We start from the raw sequence: 23,013 nt of genomic DNA on the forward strand, positions 1-23,013 counted from the left end.
AAAGGATGTTTCTGAAAAACGGCCTTCTTCATTCCTTCAGAACTTGTCTTTTAACAGTAATCTATTACGTCCTTCTCTTTTTAAAGCTTACAAAATAATTATATGTTCCAGGAGGTAGCCTTACTTAAATAGTTCCACTTTAATATCCAAGTAATGTCAACACAACTCTTTGGCTTGTATTCACACACAAGTTGTAGCTGTGGTAGCTTTGGTAATTAACCTGCTGAACATGACCGTTGATCAGATATCTGAACATTGATATTTTTGGTTTTAACATATCAGGAGGAAGCTCCAAGTTTCTTGTTGATGAGCATGAATCCATATAGTATGTAAACACTAAATGGATTAAATAGTTATAAGTAATATATCATGCGTTTACACCTTGTATATGTTTGATGTTCATCATGTTTGCCTAACTAATATAATGGCTTGTTACCACAAATTTCTTGGTAGCCAGCTTTAAAAACTTTGTGAGATAGCCCAAACTGAAATCCAGTGTCTCACAAGTTATTTAAAATGCAACCTCTGTTCTTCAATTGTGCATTTTTACAGGCCCTCCTCATCAATTGAAAGTAAAACCAGATTCAGAAATTCTAAAGATTGAAAATGGTACAGCTTTCCCCTTCCAGGTTGAAGTACTGGATGAATCAGGAAATATAACAGCACAGCCAAAGTTGGTAGTTCATTGTAAGGTAAACTGCATTTCATTCTGTCATAAGGATTTTGATATGTGCTTTTTAAAGGGCTGGGAAAAGAGCTTATTTTGGCATCTAGATAGACTATATTATCTTTAATAATGCTTTTGAAGTTTCTGTAATTCGGCTGCCATAATGGTGACTCTCTTGCCTCATCCTTTGTGAGTCATTCAGTAAATTTCAGAATCAGAGGAATCTAGCCTTAGAAATGCAAGAGAAAAATATGTGAGAATATATAGCTAAAATTTTAAGGTTTTTTAGGTCATATACATGTCATAAACAGTGCTAAAATTTGTTAAAGGGAAAAAAAGTCATACTGCTTACTTTTGATTTTTTTATTTTTTTTAAGGTGAAAGTGCAAGTCTGCTGCCTAAAAATAGTATTAGATAAGACTTATCATAAGCACTTCACTAAGTTCAGAAGGGAATGCAGGTGTTATTGTGGCTTTTAATCCTATTTTGTAAAAGAAACCTGAAGTTTAATTTTACATTTTGAATAGTTTCTAGGTGCTTCAAACCTTCCTATGTATTCTGTGGACTGCAGTAATGCAGGAAAAAACATTCTGACTGGTCCAGTTATACATGTGCAGAATATCAAGAAAGATCAGGTCCTGAAAGCAAGGATAGAAATACTTGTAAGTGTTGATTGGGATGTTTTGGATGAATGAAAGATTGAAAAACAGTTTGTTGTGCTGTCTTGCTAGTGTACTGAAGTCTTTTATGAATCAACCTCAAAAAGTTTCTGGTTTAGTTACCATAAGCCTGACAATCCGGTGGCTGATCATTTTCATTTCCGGGAAATTATAAAGTGGCAAAAAGTTGGGGTATTTTTTGTTTGCTGGTTGTTTTTTGTGTTGTGGGGGGGGTTATTATTGTTGTTGTTTATGGAGGGGTTTGTTTGGTGGTTTTTTTTTGTTTGTTTTTTCTTCTTCACTTCTTACCTTTATTTCTGAAATCAGTGAAGTATTTCAGAAATATGCATTATTTTTGGATTTTTTTCTTCCTGTTTTTACTCCCTAGATCCTTCTGACAAATTGCCTTTATTGCATAAATATTTAGAGCCACAATAAGTATGGTAACATGTTCCTCAAAACTTTAGTGAAGAAGGATAATTTCTCAGAGGTTTAAAATATTGTAGCTTTTTGTAGCATTTCTGTCTTAAATCTCTTGAGGTTTGATATTTTTAAATACTGTTGAACGTCCAAGTTCCCAAGTAGCCAGGAGAGCCATGCTGCTGGAGCAAATAAGACGTGGTATTTTAAACTGAAAAATGTATAAACAAATACTAATATGGCAAGATGACCAATATGAACCGGTACTTATGATTATTCTTAGGTATTTTGAAAATCGTATAGCATAGAACTTTTGGAATAGAAAACATTTTCTACATAGCTAGCTTAAATTCCGGTGTCTGATATAGAATCATAACACAGAGTTGTAAAGGACCTTAACATCATCTAGTTCCAACCCCCCTGCCATGGGCAGGGGCACCTCACTCTAAACCATTTCACCCAAGGCTTTGTTCAATCTGGCCTTGAACACCTCCAGGGATGGAGCATTCGCAGCTTCCGCAGGCAGCCCATTCCAGTGCCTCACCACCCTTACAGTGAAGAACTTCTTCCTTATATCCAGTCTAAGCTTCCCCTGTTTAAGTTTTAACCCATTACCCCTTGTCCTGTCACTACAGTCCCTAATGAAGAGTTCCTCCCCAGCACCCTTGTAGGCACCCTTCAGATACTGGAAGGCTGCTATGAGGTCTCCACGCAGCCTTCTCTTCTCCAGGCTGAACAGCCCCAACTTTCTCAGCCTGTCTTCATACTGGAGGTGCTCCAGTCCCCTGATCATCCTCGTGGCCCTTCTCTGGACTTGTTCCAACAGTTCCATGTCCTTTTTATGTTGAGGACACCAGAACTGCACACAATACTCCAAGTGAGGTCTCACGAGAGTAGAGGGGCAGGATCACCTCCTTTGACCTGCTGGTTACGCTCCTTTTGATGCAGCCCAAGATACGGTTGGCTTTCTGGGCTGCAAGCGCACACTGAAGCCGGCTTATGCTCATTTTCCCATTGACCAACACCCCCAAGTCCTTCTCCACAGGGCTGCTCTGAATCTCTTCTCTGCCCAACCTGTAGCTGTGCCTGGGATTGCTCCGACCCAGGTGTAGGACCTTGCACTTGTCAGGGTTAAACTTCATGAGGTTGGCATCAGCCCACCTCACAAGCATGTCAAGGTCCCTCTGGATGGCATTCCTTCCCTCCAGCATATCAACCAAACCACATAGCTTGGTGTCATCGGCAAACTTGCTGAGGGCGCACTCAATCCCACTGTCCATGTCAGCAACAAAGGTGTTAAACAAGACCGGTCTCAACACCGATCCCTGAGGGACGCCACTCGTTACTGGTCTCCAGCTGGACATTGAGCCATTGACCACAGCTCTTTGCATGCGGCCAGCCAGCCAGTTCTTTATCCACCAAGTGGTCCATCCATCAAATTGATGTCTGTTCAATTCAGAGACAAGGATGTGGTGTGGGACAGTGTCGAACGCTTTACACAAGTCCAGGTAGATGACATCAGCTGCTCTACCCTGTCCATCAGTTCTGTAGCCCCATCACAGAAGGCCATCAGATTGGTCAGGCAGGATTTCCCCGTAGTGAAGCCATGCTGGCTGTCACCAAGCACCTTGTTGTTTTTCATGTGCCTTAGCATGCCTTCCAGGAGAATCTGCTCCAAGATTTTGCCAGGCATGGAGGTGAGAGTGACTGATCTGTAGTTCCCTGTGTCATCCATTTTCCCTTTCTTGAAAATGGGGGTTATATTTCCCTTTTTCCAGTCGTCGGGGACTTCACCTGACTGCCGTGATTTTCAAATATAAGTTGTAGGTGTTCTGGCATATGTTTTTGATTTACTTTTTGGCATGTCAAGCTGATTTTATCTTTGAAAACGTGATCACACTTGGTAATCCAGAGTAGTGCCGTAGGCTATTATGGAGTGATATTTATGCATGCACATTTAATATATTAATCATGTATCTTTTTTTTTTTCTCCATGTATAGAATTGCAAAGATGTGCCACCAGTGGAGAAGATTATTAAACTTCTTCCTAGCAGTCATGTTGCAAGACTACAGGTCCTAAGTATGGATGGACAAAAAGCTATTCAAATTAAACATCAGGATGAAATTAATTGGGTTGCTGGCGATGTCATGTGCAACCTTATATTTCAGATGTATGATGAAGGAGAAAGGGAGATACATGTGACCCCAGCTATAGCAGAAAAAATTAAGGCAAGTACTTTTGAGTAAACAGCGGCATAATATGGGAGAGAGGTACAGTGCCTGTTCTCTAAAATCCATTGACTTCAGACGGTGAAATAATATTACTCAAGACTGTATTATTAAACATGGGAACTTCAGTCTCTGCATAATAAATTTTTAAAAAGTATTTTATTAAAATTGTGTCCTTAATGAGATAAAGGCGTTTAATGTAATGTTAAATAATGCTTCAGGGTAGTATTATGAAATGCAAGTTATTTCAGGTTATATAGCCGTAATTCCCAGTGTTTCTCCTAAGTACAATAAAATAATTCCAGTATGGCTATGATTTTTCAGATCTGGGGTTTTCCCAACATATAGGAACCTTGAATAGGCAAGTTCCTTCGTGAAGATTTGCTTACCTGTCTTATCCTTCTGTCTGTGTACATACATGGAGCCTAATACAAAGGTAGAGCTTCACCAGTATGTGACAATTTTTTGGTGAGGTTTTTCAGAATCAGATCTTTCCTAACTGAAGATAAGTGAGAGAAACTGTAGTACGTTTTGTTTTGTTTGGAGGGTTTTTTTTAGAGTAATTTCCTGTATTTGGGAAGATAGCATTGGGTACTGCTGGAAAATACACAGGTTTTCCACTGAAAGCTTCTATTGCCAGTATGTTACTTCAGCATAGTTAGAATGACCACAGATGTATTATGTAGCTAGTCATTAATAATTAACCTTTTGATTAAATTATTAAATCTTAATTTTAGGTTAACTGGACACCTAAAATTAACAAAGAACAGTTGATTCAGGGATTATTGCCTGATGTAAAGGTACCAACATCAGTAAAAGATGTACGTTACTGTCTCATTACTTACCTTGATGACCATGTGTCTTTGGAGAGTGCATTCACAGTCAGGTTTGTTCATTTGATATACTTTTTTATGATTTATTTTGTTGGCAAAGGGTTTTAGGTCTGTACTTTGCGGTAAAAAAGAAAATTTTACTGAAAAATGTGCTGAAATGATGCAGTTGGCAAATTAACAGGGGATGTAGGTTTGCTTGGGTGGGTGTGTTTATGCAGATTGCTTACAGATGATAACATTACGTATGTAAACAACTCCATCATGATCTGTTTGTACCCAGCCCTTTAATCACTTTTGTAAGTATACATGCACAGAATAAGATTGCTGCTATCTTTGAAAACTTGCAGTAAATATTAACTGAGTCAGGTCACTGGTTACCAAAGAGAAATCTTTATGAAGCTAATTGTTAGCCTTACAAAAGTTAGCACTTTGAAGCTAAAGATAGTATTTATCTAGCTAAATGCTGGGTGCCTGCATCTGGTGTCTCAGTCAAAGGTGATAGGATGTAAATTGAACTTGAAAATTGTCTGTTTATCACTTTCAGTGAGTCTAGGAAGTTAGCTGAACTTACTGTATCTATAAAGTTAAGATGAATATGATCCTAAATGACTTTAGTGTATTTCATGTGTTCATAATAGGTTTAAATTAAGTAACTAGTTCAAGCAAACTGATGCCAGGGTAAATTTTCAGCAATATTAGACATTTCAGAGAGCTGTAATAGGAAAAAAAAAAAAATTGCATTAAGAGCATTATGAGCATAATGCTTGTAAAACACTGTTCATGATGCAGCACTGTCAGAGACAAAAAATTTTTCAGCTAAGTAGTATTTTCTGTTTTAAGAAGAACAGAAAAGCAGACTGAATTTATACCTCTCCTCTTGAAAGGAAGGAGAACAGTTGATTGATTTATTGAATATTTTTAATACATTTTACTTGTCATTGAAAAGCTGTCTCAGATCAGGGAATTTCTGTTTAGATGTTATTCTGTTGTAGTTGTCATAAAAATTAGCTGGAGGTTATTCTGGAGGTTCACTGCAGGTAATTCTAATGGGAGTTTTAAAGATTTATTTTTTTTTTTTAATTTGAGTAAGTTTTAGAACACACAAAAAGAGTAAAAAACATTATGTTGGATAACTGTTAAATAACTTAATGTCAGATAAGTCTTAAATGTTTGGGAAGCTAGCAATAATACATGTTAACCATCAAGTAAAGGGAAGGAAAGCCTGAGGTTGTTTAAAAGCACCCCAGAAGATATGTTTAATAGACATAGTTTAGGCTGATGACTTCTGCTTTATCATAGTAAAAGAGGAAATGCAAATCTGATTTTTCTTTCTTTTTTATGATTGTTCATCTTCTCTGTAATTTTTTGTAATGTGCTCTGGTTTTGTTTTGCTTTTAAGCAAAAACTGTATCACTAAGAATCTTGAGCTATGTTATTTGTAATCAGGTCCTTAAGAAGTCAGCAAATATTTTTTGTAGCATGGAAGACTGATACCTTTGAACATCAGGATTAATGTTGATATTTTAATCGGTTTTACAGTAATAGATTTAATAAAATTTTACTATTTAGACAATTGTATATTATGATTTCAATGATTATGTTCGTGGAATGGTTTTTAAGTCAATTTTTATGTGATGACTTAGACCACTTCCTGATGAACCCAAACACATTAAATGTAAATTAAAAGGACCGAATACTCTGCAGATGGGTGAGGAACTACAAAGTGAAATCGGTGAGTATTTACATATTCCTCAGTTTCTTGTAAGATCCGTTTCTTTTTCTTTGCAGTTTCTTAGCCTATTATGTATATAGATGTCATCAAGAGTGAATTATCTTCAACTACTTGTATATTAAAAACAGATTTACATTCTCATTCATTGAAGGATGATCAGACTTCTCTGATTGCCATTTTATATTTTTTATCATTCTGGAGTTCATAAATTTTTGTTTAGTTCATGTATTATGAAATCCTACAGGCCATAACAGCATTCAGACTATTTTGAAGGCAAAAAATTCAAAGTGAAACATTTTAAGGTTAACTTTAATTTGAGAGGAAGGTATGTCAGGGATCACTCTTCTCATTCTTCAGTTTCTCTCTGCAGTTCTACATGACATAATAGGAAATTTAAAATTCTTATAGTGTTCTGGGACATTAAAAGCTTGTGTGTGAGCAAAGAGAAGCTCATAATGGACAAACTAACAGGTTGAAACGGCTTTTTATTTTAAGACATTTTTTTTCTTTTTATAGCAAAAAATAGTCTTTTTAGGTAAAAAAGTGGGGAGCACAAATATGTGATATGACTCTTTATAAATCAAAAGCATATATATGTATCCTTTTGTTACCCACAAGAATGAGAAAGTCTTACCAATGTATATAAATACCTGAAGAGAGGTACTACGTAAAGACAATGGAGCCTCTTCCCAGTGGTGTTCTGTGACAGGAAAAGAGGCAGTGGGCACAACCTTCCTCCAAACATAAGTAACACTTTTTCACTGAGAGGGTGACCGAGCATTGTTGCACTTGGCGATTGCAGAGCCTCCATTCTCAGAGTTACTCAAAAGCCATCTGGACATGATCCGGGGCAACCGGCCCTAGCTGAACCTGCTTGAGCAGAGAAGTTGAACAGGTGATCTCCAGAGGTCCTGTCAAGCTCAGCCACTCTCTCATTCAGTGATACTCATGTAAATTTTCTCTGAATTATATGTTGTGTACATTATATTCCACATGTATAACGTTTCATTTAAACAGCTGCTCAGGTAATCATCTTATTAATCATTTTAATCATCATCTTTTTTAACAGAGATAATGCTTACAGATCAGTATGGAAATCAGGTTCAGTCAGCGACATCTGCATGTGTGAATTCCCTAGGTGTTTCTGCACCTGAACTTGATAAATCGAATTTGAAAATAACTTGGCAGGTATTTATAAGATATCATAAAGTTTATTTCTCTGTGGTCTTTGTATGGTGATTGTCTTAATTCTTTCACACATAGTTAAACCAAAACTGTAGAAAGGTATTCAAATTAAACACTGGTTGATAGGCTGTGAGAAGGTAGAGAATTAAAGCATTAAAATCGTATGATCCTGTTCTATGGAATACAGCACCATCTGTTGAAAACCTTACCAATGCTGCAGCTATAGAATATGGGGAGCAATGCACTGCATGCTTGAGTTTCTAGTCCAGTATTCTACATCTTCTAACTTGTTTTTAGTCTTTTCGTCTGTGTTTATGGTGTTACAATTGATTTTATGATCTTTTGAAGAATCTTCTATAACAGACCAATGGTACCATCTGTCATAGTTTAGTTTAAAATGCATTCTATACCTTTTCAAATATGTTGGATATAACTAAGTTGTGCAGAACTCTTGTACGTTGAAAAACAGGTTCCTGAGAAATGCTTGAGTTTGAAATTGATCCTTTCTTACACAAGGAGTCCATTTAAATCTAACAAAAGCCGTAGAGCTTGTAGTTTAATTTTTAGTCTACTATCTCACAGTAAAGGTAGTAAGCATAAATATTAAAATACTATATTGCAAGAAATGAACAAATTATAGTTCCTTTTAATTGTTATTGATGAAATCTTCTTACTTCTCAATAGGAAAGTACTCTAACAATGAAAGTACGAGGTATTCGGTTTAAACCTTGTTTACCTGGAAGCAAAGAATTGTGCTTTGCTTGGCGTGAATTTTCTGACTTTCTCAGACTAAACTTAACTGCAGGATCCCCTGCCAAGTTGCAGTTTGTGGATTGGCCAGAGTTAGAAAAGGTAAGTTGAACAATTTTGTTTTGGAAAAAATAACAAGGTTACTATTCAGCAGGTCTTTTATTTCCAGAGATTTTTGGAGCACGAGATGCAAAGCTGAAAACCGTGATATCATAGTATTGATGTTTCTAAAAATTGTCTGAACATGACAGCTCTAGAGACAGTGTTTTCTTCTATACAGGACTACATAACACAAGCAAAATTACGTATTTTGCCATGTAATTATATAAGTGTGTTTTAAATGAGACTGCAGATGTGAAACAATTCTTCATAACAACAGCTGACTACATTATATCACATATTCTATTCATACAATAGCTTACAACATTAATTTTGAAAAGTAACTTATTTTGCAGTAATCTAACTTACATGTGTTTACAACACTGTATTCCTTAATATCTCTTACTGTTTATTCTGTCTCACTTGCCCTTATACAGGTGATGTAGTTTTCTTTAGTGCAGCTATTTTACTGTGGGCTGAATCCTAACACCCATCTCCCACTGTTGTTTGCCAAAGATACTGTCCTTAGTGGTAGTAATAGTTGGCAGCCCATCTCCTTTATCTGTTACTGGGTTTTTTTGATTTTTAGAGAAGGGAAGCACAGTACGTCTTGGTACAGAGCTTTTTGTTACCATTCATTTATTTGCTAGGGTTTTGTTTTATTTTTCAGTGTTTACTTTGGGTATTCAAAAGATAGTTCTGGAGTTGCAGCAGAATGCAAAATAGGAGAGTGGAAGCAGGTAAAAGAAAACTGGATCTCTAAGTAGAGAATAGGAATAAAGGTTGGTGTGTTGGGAAAACAGAGAAGGAAGTTATTGAAGAAGAAAAGTGAAACAAAAGGTTCAGGGAGTATCATAACTACTTTTGCTCTCTAGAAAGCTGTGAAGGTATGTCAGAAGATAAAAGTTTGGGGCCATTTGCTCTTTCTACAACAAGGAAACTGCTAAGCCTCTTCTAGAAATGTGTCCTTTGATGTGACTTTCAGTCACATCAACATGAGTAACACATGCAGTTCAGTTCAAGTAGTGCATTTTATAATGACAAGAGAATGTAAATGGGAGAACTCTAGAAATACATTCCTGGAGTTTTACAGTTCTGTCGTGGTCTGGCTGTTATAGAAGACAAATAGTATGGAAAAGGTGGGTATTATTGCTCTGGGGGTTCCTGACCTGCCATGAATGTCTGGTATATCTAGAACAGAATAGTATAATGTATTTGTATCTCCTTCAGCCTGTTGCAGTGATTAATGGTAGAGAATTGCAGAAGCCCCTTATTGTTCAGCTGTGTGATCAGTGGGGAAATCCAACACCTGAACCCAGTGTCAAAATCAGCCTTATAAGAAGCAACAGCATAAAGGTAAGCATAGGCCTTATTTGCTGAGCTTTCTTTAACACATTTTGTTTTCATGTCTACATTATCTTCTTCATTTTCAAGAAATCTTTTTGAAAAGTGAATAAAATATTGTAAAGGCACAAAATAATTAATCTCATATAATGGTAGTGTCAGCGAGTAATGTAAACAGTTCCCAGGACAGATCTCTTTCATTATAACAATCACAAATATAACTAAATTCCTAAAGTATGATGTCCAAGTGTAATTAGTATTCATCCTGATGAACCTTTTTCCAAATTCTGCATGCACACAACCCCATCCTATCCCCCACTTTATCTGAGGTAATATACTGAATGACAATCACGGTGATGTGGCCTAAACTGGCCACCAAATCGTTTTTATCTGGTGGTTCTTTGATTGTGGTTCCTGAATATATGACTTGTGGTCTGTATGTAAAGCTAGTCAGGAGGTTTGAGCCCTACTTGATTGTCTCCATGAAAAGCATTGGCAGTATGAACCAAATTAAAACAGTGAGGCTGCAAATCTAACCCGAATTTCAGTAGTTACTGTCCTTTCCATAAGTGAGATGTGTCAGATGGTCTGCACATTGGTCTGTACAAAGAAAGGAATTCAACAGAATACTCCATTCATTAAAATTCTTGTTCTTGAAGAAAAAAGGTCAAATTATTAAATGTAACTGTTCATGCAGAGATTGTCATATTGAGTGGTACATTATCAAGGATATATTCATCCAGCTCTGGACATAACATTTTTTCATGTAGGGCTGGTCTTGTTCCCTTTTTGTTCCTGCTTGCCATGCATTTGTGTCTCTCGGTTACCTTAGAATGCACAGCAGCTAAGAACTTTCTTTTGTTCATCCTCTCAAGAGCTGCCACAATCTCACAATTAATTTCCCCAAATTTAAAATTATGCTACTATTACTTATCTTTATTGCCCTTTTTTTGTTTGCCCCAACTACTGCCTTTATGATGGCAACTGCAGCTTCTTGGGACTTTTAATTAGGTTGTTCTTGAGCAAGCATCCCACCATGACAGTAATACTGAGTGGTCATTCTGCCTGATAAGACATGTTGTGGTGGCATGCTGTCTTTTGGGCTATTACGCCTTCCTCCATGGAAGACCAGCAGAATGTCTTAGAACTTAATGCCAGTATCATTTCTAAGAGTTACTTTTATACGTTAGCAGAGCAGCCAACTGCATATTTGCTGAATAGATATCAGATCAAAATTTATTATTATTTTGGAGAGCCTCTTTAGAGAGCTGTCTTGCCTTGTCAGTTGAAATAGCTTGTATGCACAGTCTTCCAAAGGAAATGGAAAGCTTTTGGGAACTGAAATTCTCAGATAAGCAGTCTGTCTATATTTCACATTCCCTTCTCTAAGTCTCCTAAGCCTGATATTCTGCAGTTGCAGCATGAATTCCATATACTCTATTCTTTAGCTTACAGGTCCAAAACTTAGGTGAACATCAAGAAACCCTCAGAACGTTTATGTTCAATAAAAACAGCTCAGCAGTGGAAGTGCACAAAAGCACAGGTTCCTGTAAAAATTTAAACTTTCCATTCTGTAGTGTGCAGTAATTTCAGTTATAAACATATTTTGTATATAATTTTCAATAGAATATACTCTTCAAGAGAGTGTGTGAAATGTCTGGAAACCTTCTTAATGTATGTTTACAAAGCTGCCTTCCGTTTGAACCATTAAGCACTTATTTTTTGCCATTGCTGTTGTCTGGTGACATGGTAAAATAAATTCATACTCCCATAGCTGATCCATTATGAACCAACTTTCAAATTTTATTTTTTTTTTTCCTAAAATAGTTTTATTCTTGTAGCTTATTGACGAGATTTGGGAAAGAAAATAATTTGGAAGAAGATTGCCCGCTTCAAATATTCCAAAAACATTGGTTTTGTGTAAGTGGACACTAGACACTTCAGTCTCCTGAAATCTGTGCTGAAATAGCACAGGGAAAGCAATTTAAAGCCAAACACTATTCAGATAATGACAGACATTTGCACCACATTGTTGAGTTATATCATCAATGAAAAAGTTGATTCCTCTCATTAGAGAGAAATTCATTACAGAGGAACTCGGAATGTCTCCGTGGCTTCCTTTGCTGTCTTCCAAACCGTAAAGCTACGTATTAATGAACAAAAATATCCTAGTTTAAAACGGACAGGGAGAGTTCTGAAACCTCTTAATATTGCATTCATAATTGTGTCTTTCCCTAATTTAGAGTGCAAAAATACAACGAAGCCATTGCTCACATGAAAGCAATATGCAGGCAAATGAGGTATGCATTTTATTCTAAGACTTGATACTACTTCTGTGTCATTGAAAGAATAAAAATTTTTTTTTGACAGATTGTTTCTTCAAACCAGCAACATAAAACAGATGAAACTGGTAGGGCTAACCTGGGAGTTATTTGTATTCATGCACCTAGGTAAGTAGTGAAAACTTCATGGAAAAGAGATTGAATGCTGATACGTCACTTGGCTAGATGTTTTTAAGGTGCATATTTCACAGAGGACTTACCAGAATTAGTCTAGAGCTAAGGTCAAACATTTTTTATTTATATGCTGGTGGAAGGCAAAATAATGAGATATAAGTAATTAAGTGCTTAACTAAATAAAGTTCAAATCCTGCTGCTTTTGGTTTTGTGAGAAGCTGCTGTTCTAATTTTCCAAATCCTATTTTTTCTGGTCATGGTACAACACAGCTTATAATTGTCAGACTGTACCTAATGTAGATGGTGTCATAAACTGCTTAAAATACGTGAAATATACAGCCTTTGGGTGACCAGATCCAGACCTATGCTTTCAAGATAGGAACCTATTTTAGGAGTGTTGAAACCCCAGTCCTCTGGGTGCTAGCCATTGTTTTAGAGGTTTAGGTAAAGTGTCCAAAAGAGTTTTAAATATATATTTTTATTTTTTCTTATTTGCAGTAGAACTAATGAAGTCCCATTTCCTGCATATGTCTGTCCCATGACTCCTGTTTCATGTTAGCCACCCTGGCTTCCCTTTCATGTCCCATCTGACTTTTTGAATTCATTATTTCTATATTGTCTTCATGTTTATGGTTTTGCCATCCACTCCCTGTATCCCTGAGCTTTTCTTGCAAGACTAGGTTGGGTGTAGGTAGCTTAGGAGCTAGCAATAAGTGCTTGTTCTTAAACTTCTGAAGCAGTTAGTTAATGGTAGTTAATATCTTTGTGTGCTACTTCTATTTGGAAGAAAGTTTATTTGAAATGCTGTTGATGTGGCTTAGTGTATTTATAATGCCTGCATTTTCGTGGGAGAATGGTGAATATTAGCTGTCAGTGTATTACTGGAGAAACAGGCTTGCTCAGTGATAACATCATACTATTTATAGCATAGAATCATAGAAAGGTTTGGGTTGGAAGGGACCTTAAGATCATCCAGTTCCAACCCCCTGCCATGTGCAGGGACACCTTCCACTAGACAAAGTTGCTCAAAACCCTGTCCAGCCTGGCCTTAAAGACTGCCAGGGATGGGGCAGCCACAGCTTCTCTGGGCAGCCTGTGCCAGTGCCTCACCAGCCTCAAAGTAAAGAATTTTTTCCTAATACTTAATCTAAATATACCCTATGTCAGGTTAAAGCCATTCCTCCTTGTCCTGTCACTGCTTGCCATTGTCAAAAGCCCCTCTCCAGTTTTCTTGTCAGCCGCTTCAGGCCCTGGAAGCTGCTCTAAGGTCTCTCTGGAGCCTTCTCTCCTTCAGGCTGAACAAGCCCAGCTCTCTCAGCCTGTCTTCATAGGAGAGGTGCTCCAGCCCTCATGGCCTCTCTGGGCTCGTTCAAGCAAGTAGACCTAATATAGACCTAGTAACTACCTGCTGATGTAGCCCTAATGACCCGTGTTCATTTTTAATCAGAGTATTAAGTGATAATTCAATCTGGGACAGTGATAAAAGTTTCCTTCTTAGATGGCTGGCAGAGTCATTGGTTTTAATCAAAAGCATAATCAAAACTGGGGAGTACAGCCCCTATGCAGTTAAGCACTATGTTCTCAGTTCTGTTTAAAACCTTAAATTTTACGTTTTTAATACAGTAAAGAAAATGAGTTTTTCTGTAGTGATGAAGTCACTGAACACTCGCAGTGCATTTTGCTAAATGTGAATTGTAAGTGCAGATTCACTGTCTGGAAACTTTCAAAGCAGAATGCTCATCAGGCAGCATTTTAATTAGCTATGTTTGCTTTCCACTTTACTGTCTTCTGCAACTTAAAGCTGTAGTTGCTAGATCAAGCTAATGAAATATTAAAGCAAAATTAAATTTAATAAGATAATATTTTAAACTTATGATTTTACTTGTCTAACTTACAGAATCATAGAATAGTAAGGGTTGCAAAGCACCTTAAAATCATCCACTTCCAACCTCCCCTGCCATGGGCAGGGACACCTCACACTAAACCATGCCACCCAAGGCTCTGTCCACCCTGGCCTTGAATACTGCCAGGGATGGAGCATTCACAGCTTCTCTGGGCAACCCATTCCAGTGCCTCACCACCCTAACAGGAAAGAATTTCCTCCTTATATCCAATCTAAACTTCCCCTGTTTAAGTTTTAAAACGTTATCCCTTGTCCTGTCACTACAGTCCCTAATGAAGAGTCCCTCCCCAGCACCCTTGTAGGCCCCCTTCAGATACTGGAAGGCTGCTATGAGGTCTCCACGCAGCCTTCTCTTCTCCAGGCTGAACAGCCCCAACTTCCTCAGCCTATCTTCATACGGGAGGTGCTCCAGCTCCCCTGATCATCCTCATAGCCCTCCTCTGGACTTGTTCCAACAGTTCCATGTCCTTTTTATGTTGAGGACACCAGAACTGCACACAATACTCCAGGTGAGGTCTCACGAGAGCAGAGTAGAGGGGCAGGATCACCTCCTTCGACCTGCTGGTCACACTCCTTTTGATGCAGCCCAGGATACGGTTGGCTTTCTGGGCTGCGAGTGCACACTGATGCTGACTCATGTTCGTTTGCTTATCAACCAACACCCCCAAGTCCTTCTCCACAGGGCTGCTTTGAATCTCTTCTTCCCTTTACTACTGATAACTTTTAGATATTTATCATGCTTTCATTTACATGATTCAGACCTAAAGTCTGTTGAAAATTGTCTTTTTGGAAAAGATTTTATAACAGTTTTCACTATTTTTGTTATATTTCAGGGGAGAGCACACTTTACAGCTTAAAGCCACATACAACAAGACCATGTTAGATTGTCCTATAATCACATTAAATGTCCTGCCTGATCCTGAGAAACCTGTCTGTTTGAATGTTAAATATGACAGAAGTTCTTCTTTTCAAGCAGGAGGTACCTTTCCTGGTATGTATAAGGATACTTTGGTGGAAAGCAGTCACTCAAGAGCTTCCTAAACCTTTGAAAATCTATTTTGATGATTCTTCTCATGGTTTTGTTGGGTTTTTTTTTTTTAGTCTGTTTTGTCTCAGCTCTTTGTAACAGCTCTGTCTGAGGTGCCTCTAACACTTGGAGAAAAAAAGATATATACAACATATTTGGAAAGCATTTCAAATTGCCTCTTATTTATTTGGTCCAAGTTATTGGCTTTATGTGTCTATAAATGGTAAAACTGCAGAATCTATTCTCTGTCCATAGTGAAATATCAAATTTCTGATTTTGTGATCTTCCAAGAAGATGATCTAGTTCATTCACGTTTTTCCTCACCTCATTTTCTGTGGAATAGTAACAGAAGAGGTAGCTAGGAAATTATAGGCAAACTGTGAGCCAAGAGGAACCAAAAAGTGATCAGAAGTAACCTGTGAACAGTAAAAAATATTCTCTCCTTGTGTGTTCTCACAAAAGGTTGATCTTCACTTTCTAACTAACACTGCTGAGTCATAAAAGAAAAAACCCCTTATTACGTTTTCTATCACAGTAGTATTCACAATAAAGAAAACAAATAAAGAGCAGCAAGTTATAACCATGAGGAAACATCTTTTGTGAAAAGCAGAAGAGAATTTGAAATCTCTGCCTTTTTCCTATAGGGAAACTTTGGCATGAATAAGAAACCTATGCTAACTAGTTACATTTATTCAGGAAATAAATAGCCCTTATGATATGGTTCTTGAATTTGAATTTGCCAATGAAGTATATATTTTTCTTCCAGAAAATATATACAGTGAAGTATACAGTTTTCTTCCAGAAAATTTTCCTTTTTAATTTGCAGTAACACAGTTTGCACTCTGAAACCATGATAAACAACATTCTTTAGAAAACTGAAGTCCTGTCTAAACAAGTGAATTATAAAGCAAGTAGATTCTGTCACTTAAAAGACAATGCTTCCTTAAGGAAGGCAAAAAAAAAAAAAAAAACTTCAGTAACAATTTAGTGAAATGTAACTAAAAGGATTTCTAGACCTATTTGATGACACAAATACTAACAAATTTCCTATACTGGATCGTATTCGCTTAAGAATTATAAATTGGTTTACGCATGGAATTGTTAAGTTACTAACTGTTATGGTAATACTATTTAATTTGGGCTTTATTTGAAATAAAAATAAGATGGCAAATCTGATGCCATTTCAAAAAAGTTTCAGGAGGGCTTAGGGAAACTTTTCATTAGTATATACATTTTCAGTACTGGACGGTTATTGGACTGGAAGGAATATAAAGAATATAATTAAGTCAGGACATAGATAAATGTAGAAGTTGGAGCAGGTTGGAAACTACATGATTTTTGTACAGGGAATTAGTGTCTTGCAAATGCCTTTGAAGGAGTTGACAGCTGTGTGAATGTGAGTGATCCTGCTGATGCAGAGTGCTTGATTTCTTAGAGAGCTCTCGACAAGTTCTTAGAATCATCGAATGGTTTGGGTTGGAAGGAACGTTAAGGATCATCTAGTTCCAAGATGGCCAAGGACATCTTCCACTAGACCAGGTTGCCATTTCTCATTGTCCTGTCACTGCAGGCTCTTGCAAGAAGTCCCTCTCCAGCTTTCTCACAGGCCCCTTTTAGGCTCTGGAAGCTGCTCTAAGGTTCCCCCAGAGCCTTCTCTTCTCCAGGCTGAACAACCCCAACCTTCTCAGTCTGCCTTCACAGGTGAGGTGCTGCAGCCCTGTGATCATTCTCATAACTCTCCTCTAGACTTGTTCTAACAGCTCCACGTCTGAGCTGGACACAGTGGCTGACAGATGAGGAAAACAGTAGTTGTGGTGTTGTTGTTACAACTACTGCACCTTGCTAGCCAGCAGCTCAATGGCTAAAGCACTTGTGAAGGAAGACGGAGATCTGGATTTCCTGTCTTTGAAGAAAAGAGTAAGCTACTTAACTAGAAGCCTGGCTTGCTATTTTGATAAGAATGATAATGTGGAAAAAGTAGACTTGAAATTTGAGAGGTTTTATTAAAGCACTCATTTGATAAAGTAGGTGGTTTCTCTTCTAAGGATGGTTACCTGGTCTAATTACAGGGCTGGAGAGAGAAGGTTTTCCATATCTGGTTTTAAACTTTTTGTTGCTTGAGTTCTGTTTGGAATGCGAGTTTTGTGTGGTTTTCCTTTAAGTATGAGGGAGACAACAGACATGCATGGAGTTTGATCTTTTTAATTCTGATTAAAAATAATCCTGAAAATCTTGGGTTTCATTCTACAGATTTTATGGTTAGTGTTCTTTCTGAAGATGACAACATTATCAGAAATATTAATCCAGCACGGATTTCAATGAAAATGTGGGAAGCACAGAGCATTGGAAACAGGATGCCAGTCGATGTAAGTCATCAAAGTGTGTTTTCAAAATGGGTATCAAAATGCCATCATAGGACAAACTAATAGTAGAAACTTCCCTTCATTTAATTTAGATCAATATCTTGTTCTAGATTTTAAATTACAAGTATTACGTATAAGTCATATTTGTTTATCAGTATCTGTCCTGATAAAAGTTGGCAGATTTTTCAAATGTCAAGGCTATAATGAGGACACAAATGTTACCACTCTGCAGAAACTAATTAATAACAGGGGGGTTTTTTTCATCTTTTTAGGTTACAGTATTTAGCTGTAGTAAAGTGAAGAATGACAAGGAAGATGGTTTCTTCTACTTCAGGTATAGCAGTGTTCATTTTATAATTATTGACACAACTTACAAAACTCAGTTTGATATACAAACAAGGAGGTTTAGATTTTGATAATAAATTGTTACAGAATTAGTATGATACAGTGCTACAGAATGGTAGGAAATACTAGCAAGATGCATTGAACATGAGGATTGAGTTCTTCCCTAAATACATTTGACATCTGTTTAATCTGGGTGTACAGAAGAGTCTAATATATTATGATAAATGCTGGCAATGGAGAGACTACATAATCTACTTCTCACTTGTCTAGTAACATTCCTTTCAATGTTACATTCAACTGCTGTAGAATTGCAGGTTAGACAGAGTGGACTTAACCCTGATTTAACATCTTCTGTAGCTGGATGTTAATCCTGAACCAAGAACTTGACGCTGTCAGTTTAGTGGTCTTTTCTTGGAAGATGTTGGGCAACATAGTCTAGTGGGAGGTGTCCCTGTCTATGGCAGGAGGGTCTAGATGGAGGGGGAACTACATGATCTTGAAGTCTTTTCCAGCCCAAACCATTCTGTGATTCTATGATATAAGCTCCTTTCCAACCCTAAGCATTCCATGATTATAGAGGAGTATTTAACAGGACTTTTTAACTAGTTCTGGAGGACTACCCAGAATTTAGATTCCTTGCATACTTATATACTTGTCACTTTAATATTGACTCACTTTTGCTTGGTTTTTGGTTTTGATTTATTTAGGGATAAAGTGGTTCCAGAGCGAGTTGGCATTTACAATATCCAGTTTGCCTTTGCAATGGATAAGACAAACATTCTCACCAGTGACCAGGTTTGAATTTATAATTAATTACATGTAGCCAACAGCATGTAATACAGAATCATCTGGGAAAAGTACGATACTTTGTAGATTCAAAATACGAATACACTCACATGCAAGCTTTGCAAAAATGTGTTTTTATTTTTAATAGTTACTGATTTTAAGCTGCTGATTATGAAAATATATTTTCAGTAGCTTTTATAATTAAGCAGAAATTTTGTGGAATAAGAGAGCTGCATAATTTGCAACCTAATGTAACTGGTCATGCTAGTTTATTTCAAGATTCTCAGTAGTTTTCACATGCATTTGTTTCCGTATTTTTTCAGCAACCTATGTGTGCAAGGTGAATTATATCAGTCTTTATTTTACTTTGTGTTATTTTATTCTTCCTCCTTTTTCTGCTAGATTACATTTGACGTTGTACCTAATGACCCTGTACGCTTGCTACCTGATTCTTTACCAGCTACTCCGGCAGTTTCAAATGTTCGAGCTCTTGCTAGCCGTACACTGGTTAAGGATTTATGCTTCCATGTCACGGTAACTATACTTAAATACAAAATCACAATTAGGGAAATGTGTAAGAGTGCTAAAAATATGTTGAATTTTCCTGTAAGGCATTGCTGCTATCTTTCCGCAGATTAACTTCACAAAAATGATGTGCATCAAAAGATGTGCATCGAAGTTGGGGCTGTTCAGCCTGGAGAAGAGAAGGCTGTGTGGAGACCTCATAGCAGCCTTCCAGTATCTGAAGGGGGCCTATAGGGATGCTGGGGAGGGACTCTTCATTAGGGACTGTAGTGACAGGACAAGGGGTAATGGGTTAAAACTTAAACAAGGGAAGTTCAGATTAGATAGAAGGAGGAAGTTCTTTACTGTAAGGGTGTTGAGGCACTGGAGTGGGTTTCCCAAGGAAGTTGTGAATGCTCCATCCCTGGCAGTGTTCAAGACCAGGTTGGACAGAGCCTTGGGTGGCATGGTTTAGTGTGAGGTGTCCCTGCCCATGGCAGGGGGGTTGGAACTTGATGATCTTAAGGTCCTTTCCAACCCTAACTGTTCTATGATTCTATGATTTTTGCTTTGACAGGTGTATCTTGTTTTGTTTACAAACAGATGACTGAAACCTGCAGTCCTTGCTGTCAGGCATCTTAGGCAATTGAAACCCATTTCTTGTTGCCACAGGAAAAAAAAAAAATGTTTTAAGAATAAGTTCTAGTGGGGAAAATGCCTACATATAGCAGATGATTCACTCCATGATTTTTCTTCCCAGAGGCAGTTTCTCTTAGGTATTTTCTATTACAAAAAAATAAGATTTCCTGAACTTTGAATGTTCACAGGGATACAGGGAGATCACTTACCAGTTACCGCCATGGGCAAAGCAGACTTGACTTGTGGAAAATTAATTTAATTTATCACCAATTAAACTAGATTTGAGTAGCGAGAAACAAAGACAAAAAAAGTAAAGCAAAACCTTCCACCCTACCTTTTCCAGGCTCACTTTACTCCAGACTCCTCTACCTTTCCCCAAGTGGCACAGGGTGGGGAATGGGGGACATGGTCAGTCTGTAACAGCTCCTCTCTGCTGCTCCTTACTCCTTACAGTTTCCCAGCTCTAGTGTGGGTCCCTCCATGCAGTACTGCCATAATGATCTGCTCCAATGTGAACTGTCCTCACAGGCTGCAGTCCTTTAGTAGATATTCACCTGCTCTAACATGGGGCTCTCCATTGGCTGCCGTATGAATATCTGCTCCACCATAGTTGTTCGTAGGCTGCAGGGAAATACCTCCTCCACCATGGTCTCCCCACAAGCTGAGGGGAATCTCTGCTCTGGCGCCTGGGGCACCTACTTCCCCATCCCCTGTTCCTCCTCTCACTTTGGTGTTCCCTCTTCTGTCTCTCATGGCTTTTTTCCACCTTCTCCTTGTCCAGTGCATTTTTGCCCTTTTTTAAAGCATATTTTCCCAGAGCAGCCACTATTTTGGCTGAAGAGCCGAGCTGTGCTTTGTGATGAGTGGGTTGGAGCCAGCACAGGCAGCCCTAGCCTCTCCTCACAGAGGCCACCCCTGCAGCACCCGCACAGCCAGCACCTTGCCCCATAAACCCAGTTGAGTACAAAAACTGATTACTTAATTCATATTCCAGACTAACTTTTTTGGTTTTCTTACTTACAGGATGAATACAACAACCCCACTGGAACTGATCTAGTTGGCAGAATAATAACAAAAATTAAGAGCCCCAATGAAGATGATACGGAGATCCCACAGTTTCAGGGGAAAGTCAGTACAGTTGAGTTTCCATTTAACAGAGGAACAGCTGAAATTGTAAGTGTGAATAAAATACAGTTAGCTCCATGAACAATGGATCTAATGGGGCCTATTTTCCTACAGTTTCAAAGTTGATCTTGCACCTCGTCATGTTTTGTAGAGGGTTAGCATCCCCTCTTGTAGCCTTCCCCTGCAGATAAATAGATAAATCATTTCTTTTTATGATTTGGTTTCTGATTTTCAGAAAATCTGAAGGAAGGACTTTCTTAAACTGTTTATCCTTGCCAAGCAAGGGAAGTTTACAAGTACATTCACTTAGGGAATGGAACATACAGGGGGATCCAGGATAAGTCTTTGAATTTCACATGTTAATAGCACTTCGCTAATTTGTAGTTAAACCATTAATATTAGTAGTATTTTACATTTTTATTTGTAATACCGTCTGGCTGTTAAGATCTTGAGATCATTTAGTCTGACATCCTCATATATATGTAATGAAATTTTTCCAGGTTCTGTTTACATTTTCTCAAGCTGGCTAGGCTTATATATATGCATTGCAGAAAGGCATCCTATCCTCATTTGAAGAAGTGAAGATAAAGCTGCCACTTCTCTACTTCTCCTTACGCTTTATTTCAGTTACTAGTACCCTTGACCATTAAAAATGCTTGACTTATTTCAGTTTAAATCTCCATCTGTAACATCATGCATACCTCTGAAAGTACTGTACGTTGGAGTTACATCATCACAGTCACTTTTTCTTCAACAAATATAGATTGAATTTTTAAGACTTGTGAGTACCATTTGTAACTATTGTTACAAACCATAATATAAAAGTTACAAATTAAAACATGCCTATGCCCAAAACCAGAAGCTGTTGGCAACACACCAGAAAACCCAGCTGAGCATAGAGCTACACATCTGTTTGAGTGGAATGGTCACAACATCACTCTTAAAAGCCTACAGAGAACTTCAGTAAATAGCAGTATTTCGTGTGGTGAAATAGGTATATATCCTGAAGTCTATGGAAATCTTCAAACATGTAGAAGGTGTACTGAAGAAGAATCCAACTTTTTAAAGAAATTTCCTCAGCCACGGTTTTTAACTTATTCATTGAAAGCAGCTTCCCAGCAGACCAGCATCAGTGTGTGCCAAGTGAAGGCAGACACTGCCTTAACAACTACAAAATCATGCAGTAAATCTTGGAAATCACAACAATAAAACCCCATTAGAATCACTAAAATCTTCATAATTTATTTTATTCAGTACATTAACTGCTTTTATGGAACTGCATAGATAAAACTTAATGACACAGCATAAATAATTCTCTGTTGATAACAACAAAGAACAGAAAAATCCAGTTAACACAGGCAAACATTTTTCGCTAAACAGTCTGTCAAGCTCAGGTCTACTCTGATCCATAAGGAAAAGTGACAAAATATGTATGAAAAACAAGCTAGAAAAATAAAATGCATGGATGAAGGATCAGATAAAATTAATATACTAATTGATTTATTGCACGCTCTGAATTTCTCTTGTTCCCCAGCCATGTTTCAGGAGTACTTTACTAACTGGTTTCTGAGCACATTTTTCTTGGGCAGATGAGGTGGGAGAAAGTGCAAAAGCATAGGTGGGGGGTCATCTGTAATCAGTGGTTTGATGAACTAGCATTTTTCTCTGCAAATCTTGCATTTACACCTGTGGTAGAAATTTGAGCAGATGTTTATAACTTCATACTATTAAGGGATTAATAACCTCATAGCATGAAGTCTGACAGTTCAGACAAAATTACTGGATAATTTCTCAGACTCCTCACTGATGAAGAAATAGCAATTTTTTTGTCTCCATGTGCTAATAACCCGCTGTTTAGCCATTGTGACCTAAATACTCCAGTCCTGCTACAGTGACTAACAACCCGGGGGGGGGGGGGGGGGGGGCAGTGCATATTTCAGATTTATT

At 37.7% G+C, this 23,013-nt stretch overlaps 1 protein-coding gene across 1 annotated transcript in view; it reads left to right on the forward strand.

The window, feature by feature from the left end:
• Positions 1-23,013, forward strand: part of SMCHD1 (structural maintenance of chromosomes flexible hinge domain containing 1) — a 65,926-nt gene that overhangs the window by 30,193 nt on the left and 12,720 nt on the right. The window contains exons 23-37 of the mRNA XM_062632889.1: positions 553-692; positions 1,195-1,329; positions 3,748-3,975; positions 4,713-4,861; positions 6,452-6,540; positions 7,610-7,728; positions 8,410-8,577; positions 9,805-9,930; positions 12,289-12,368; positions 15,111-15,268; positions 17,555-17,670; positions 17,940-18,001; positions 18,720-18,807; positions 19,201-19,332; positions 20,965-21,114. Of these exons, the coding sequence (XP_062488873.1) occupies positions 553-692; positions 1,195-1,329; positions 3,748-3,975; positions 4,713-4,861; positions 6,452-6,540; positions 7,610-7,728; positions 8,410-8,577; positions 9,805-9,930; positions 12,289-12,368; positions 15,111-15,268; positions 17,555-17,670; positions 17,940-18,001; positions 18,720-18,807; positions 19,201-19,332; positions 20,965-21,114 (1,940 nt within the window). The remainder of the gene's footprint in view (positions 1-552; positions 693-1,194; positions 1,330-3,747; positions 3,976-4,712; positions 4,862-6,451; positions 6,541-7,609; positions 7,729-8,409; positions 8,578-9,804; positions 9,931-12,288; positions 12,369-15,110; positions 15,269-17,554; positions 17,671-17,939; positions 18,002-18,719; positions 18,808-19,200; positions 19,333-20,964; positions 21,115-23,013) is intronic.

This window comes from Pezoporus occidentalis, unplaced genomic scaffold (assembly GCF_034315485.1).
Source record: "Pezoporus occidentalis ecotype Australia unplaced genomic scaffold, CSIRO_AGI_Poc_V1 ctg4, whole genome shotgun sequence".
NCBI classification, from domain to species: Eukaryota; Metazoa; Chordata; class Aves; order Psittaciformes; family Psittacidae; genus Pezoporus; species Pezoporus occidentalis.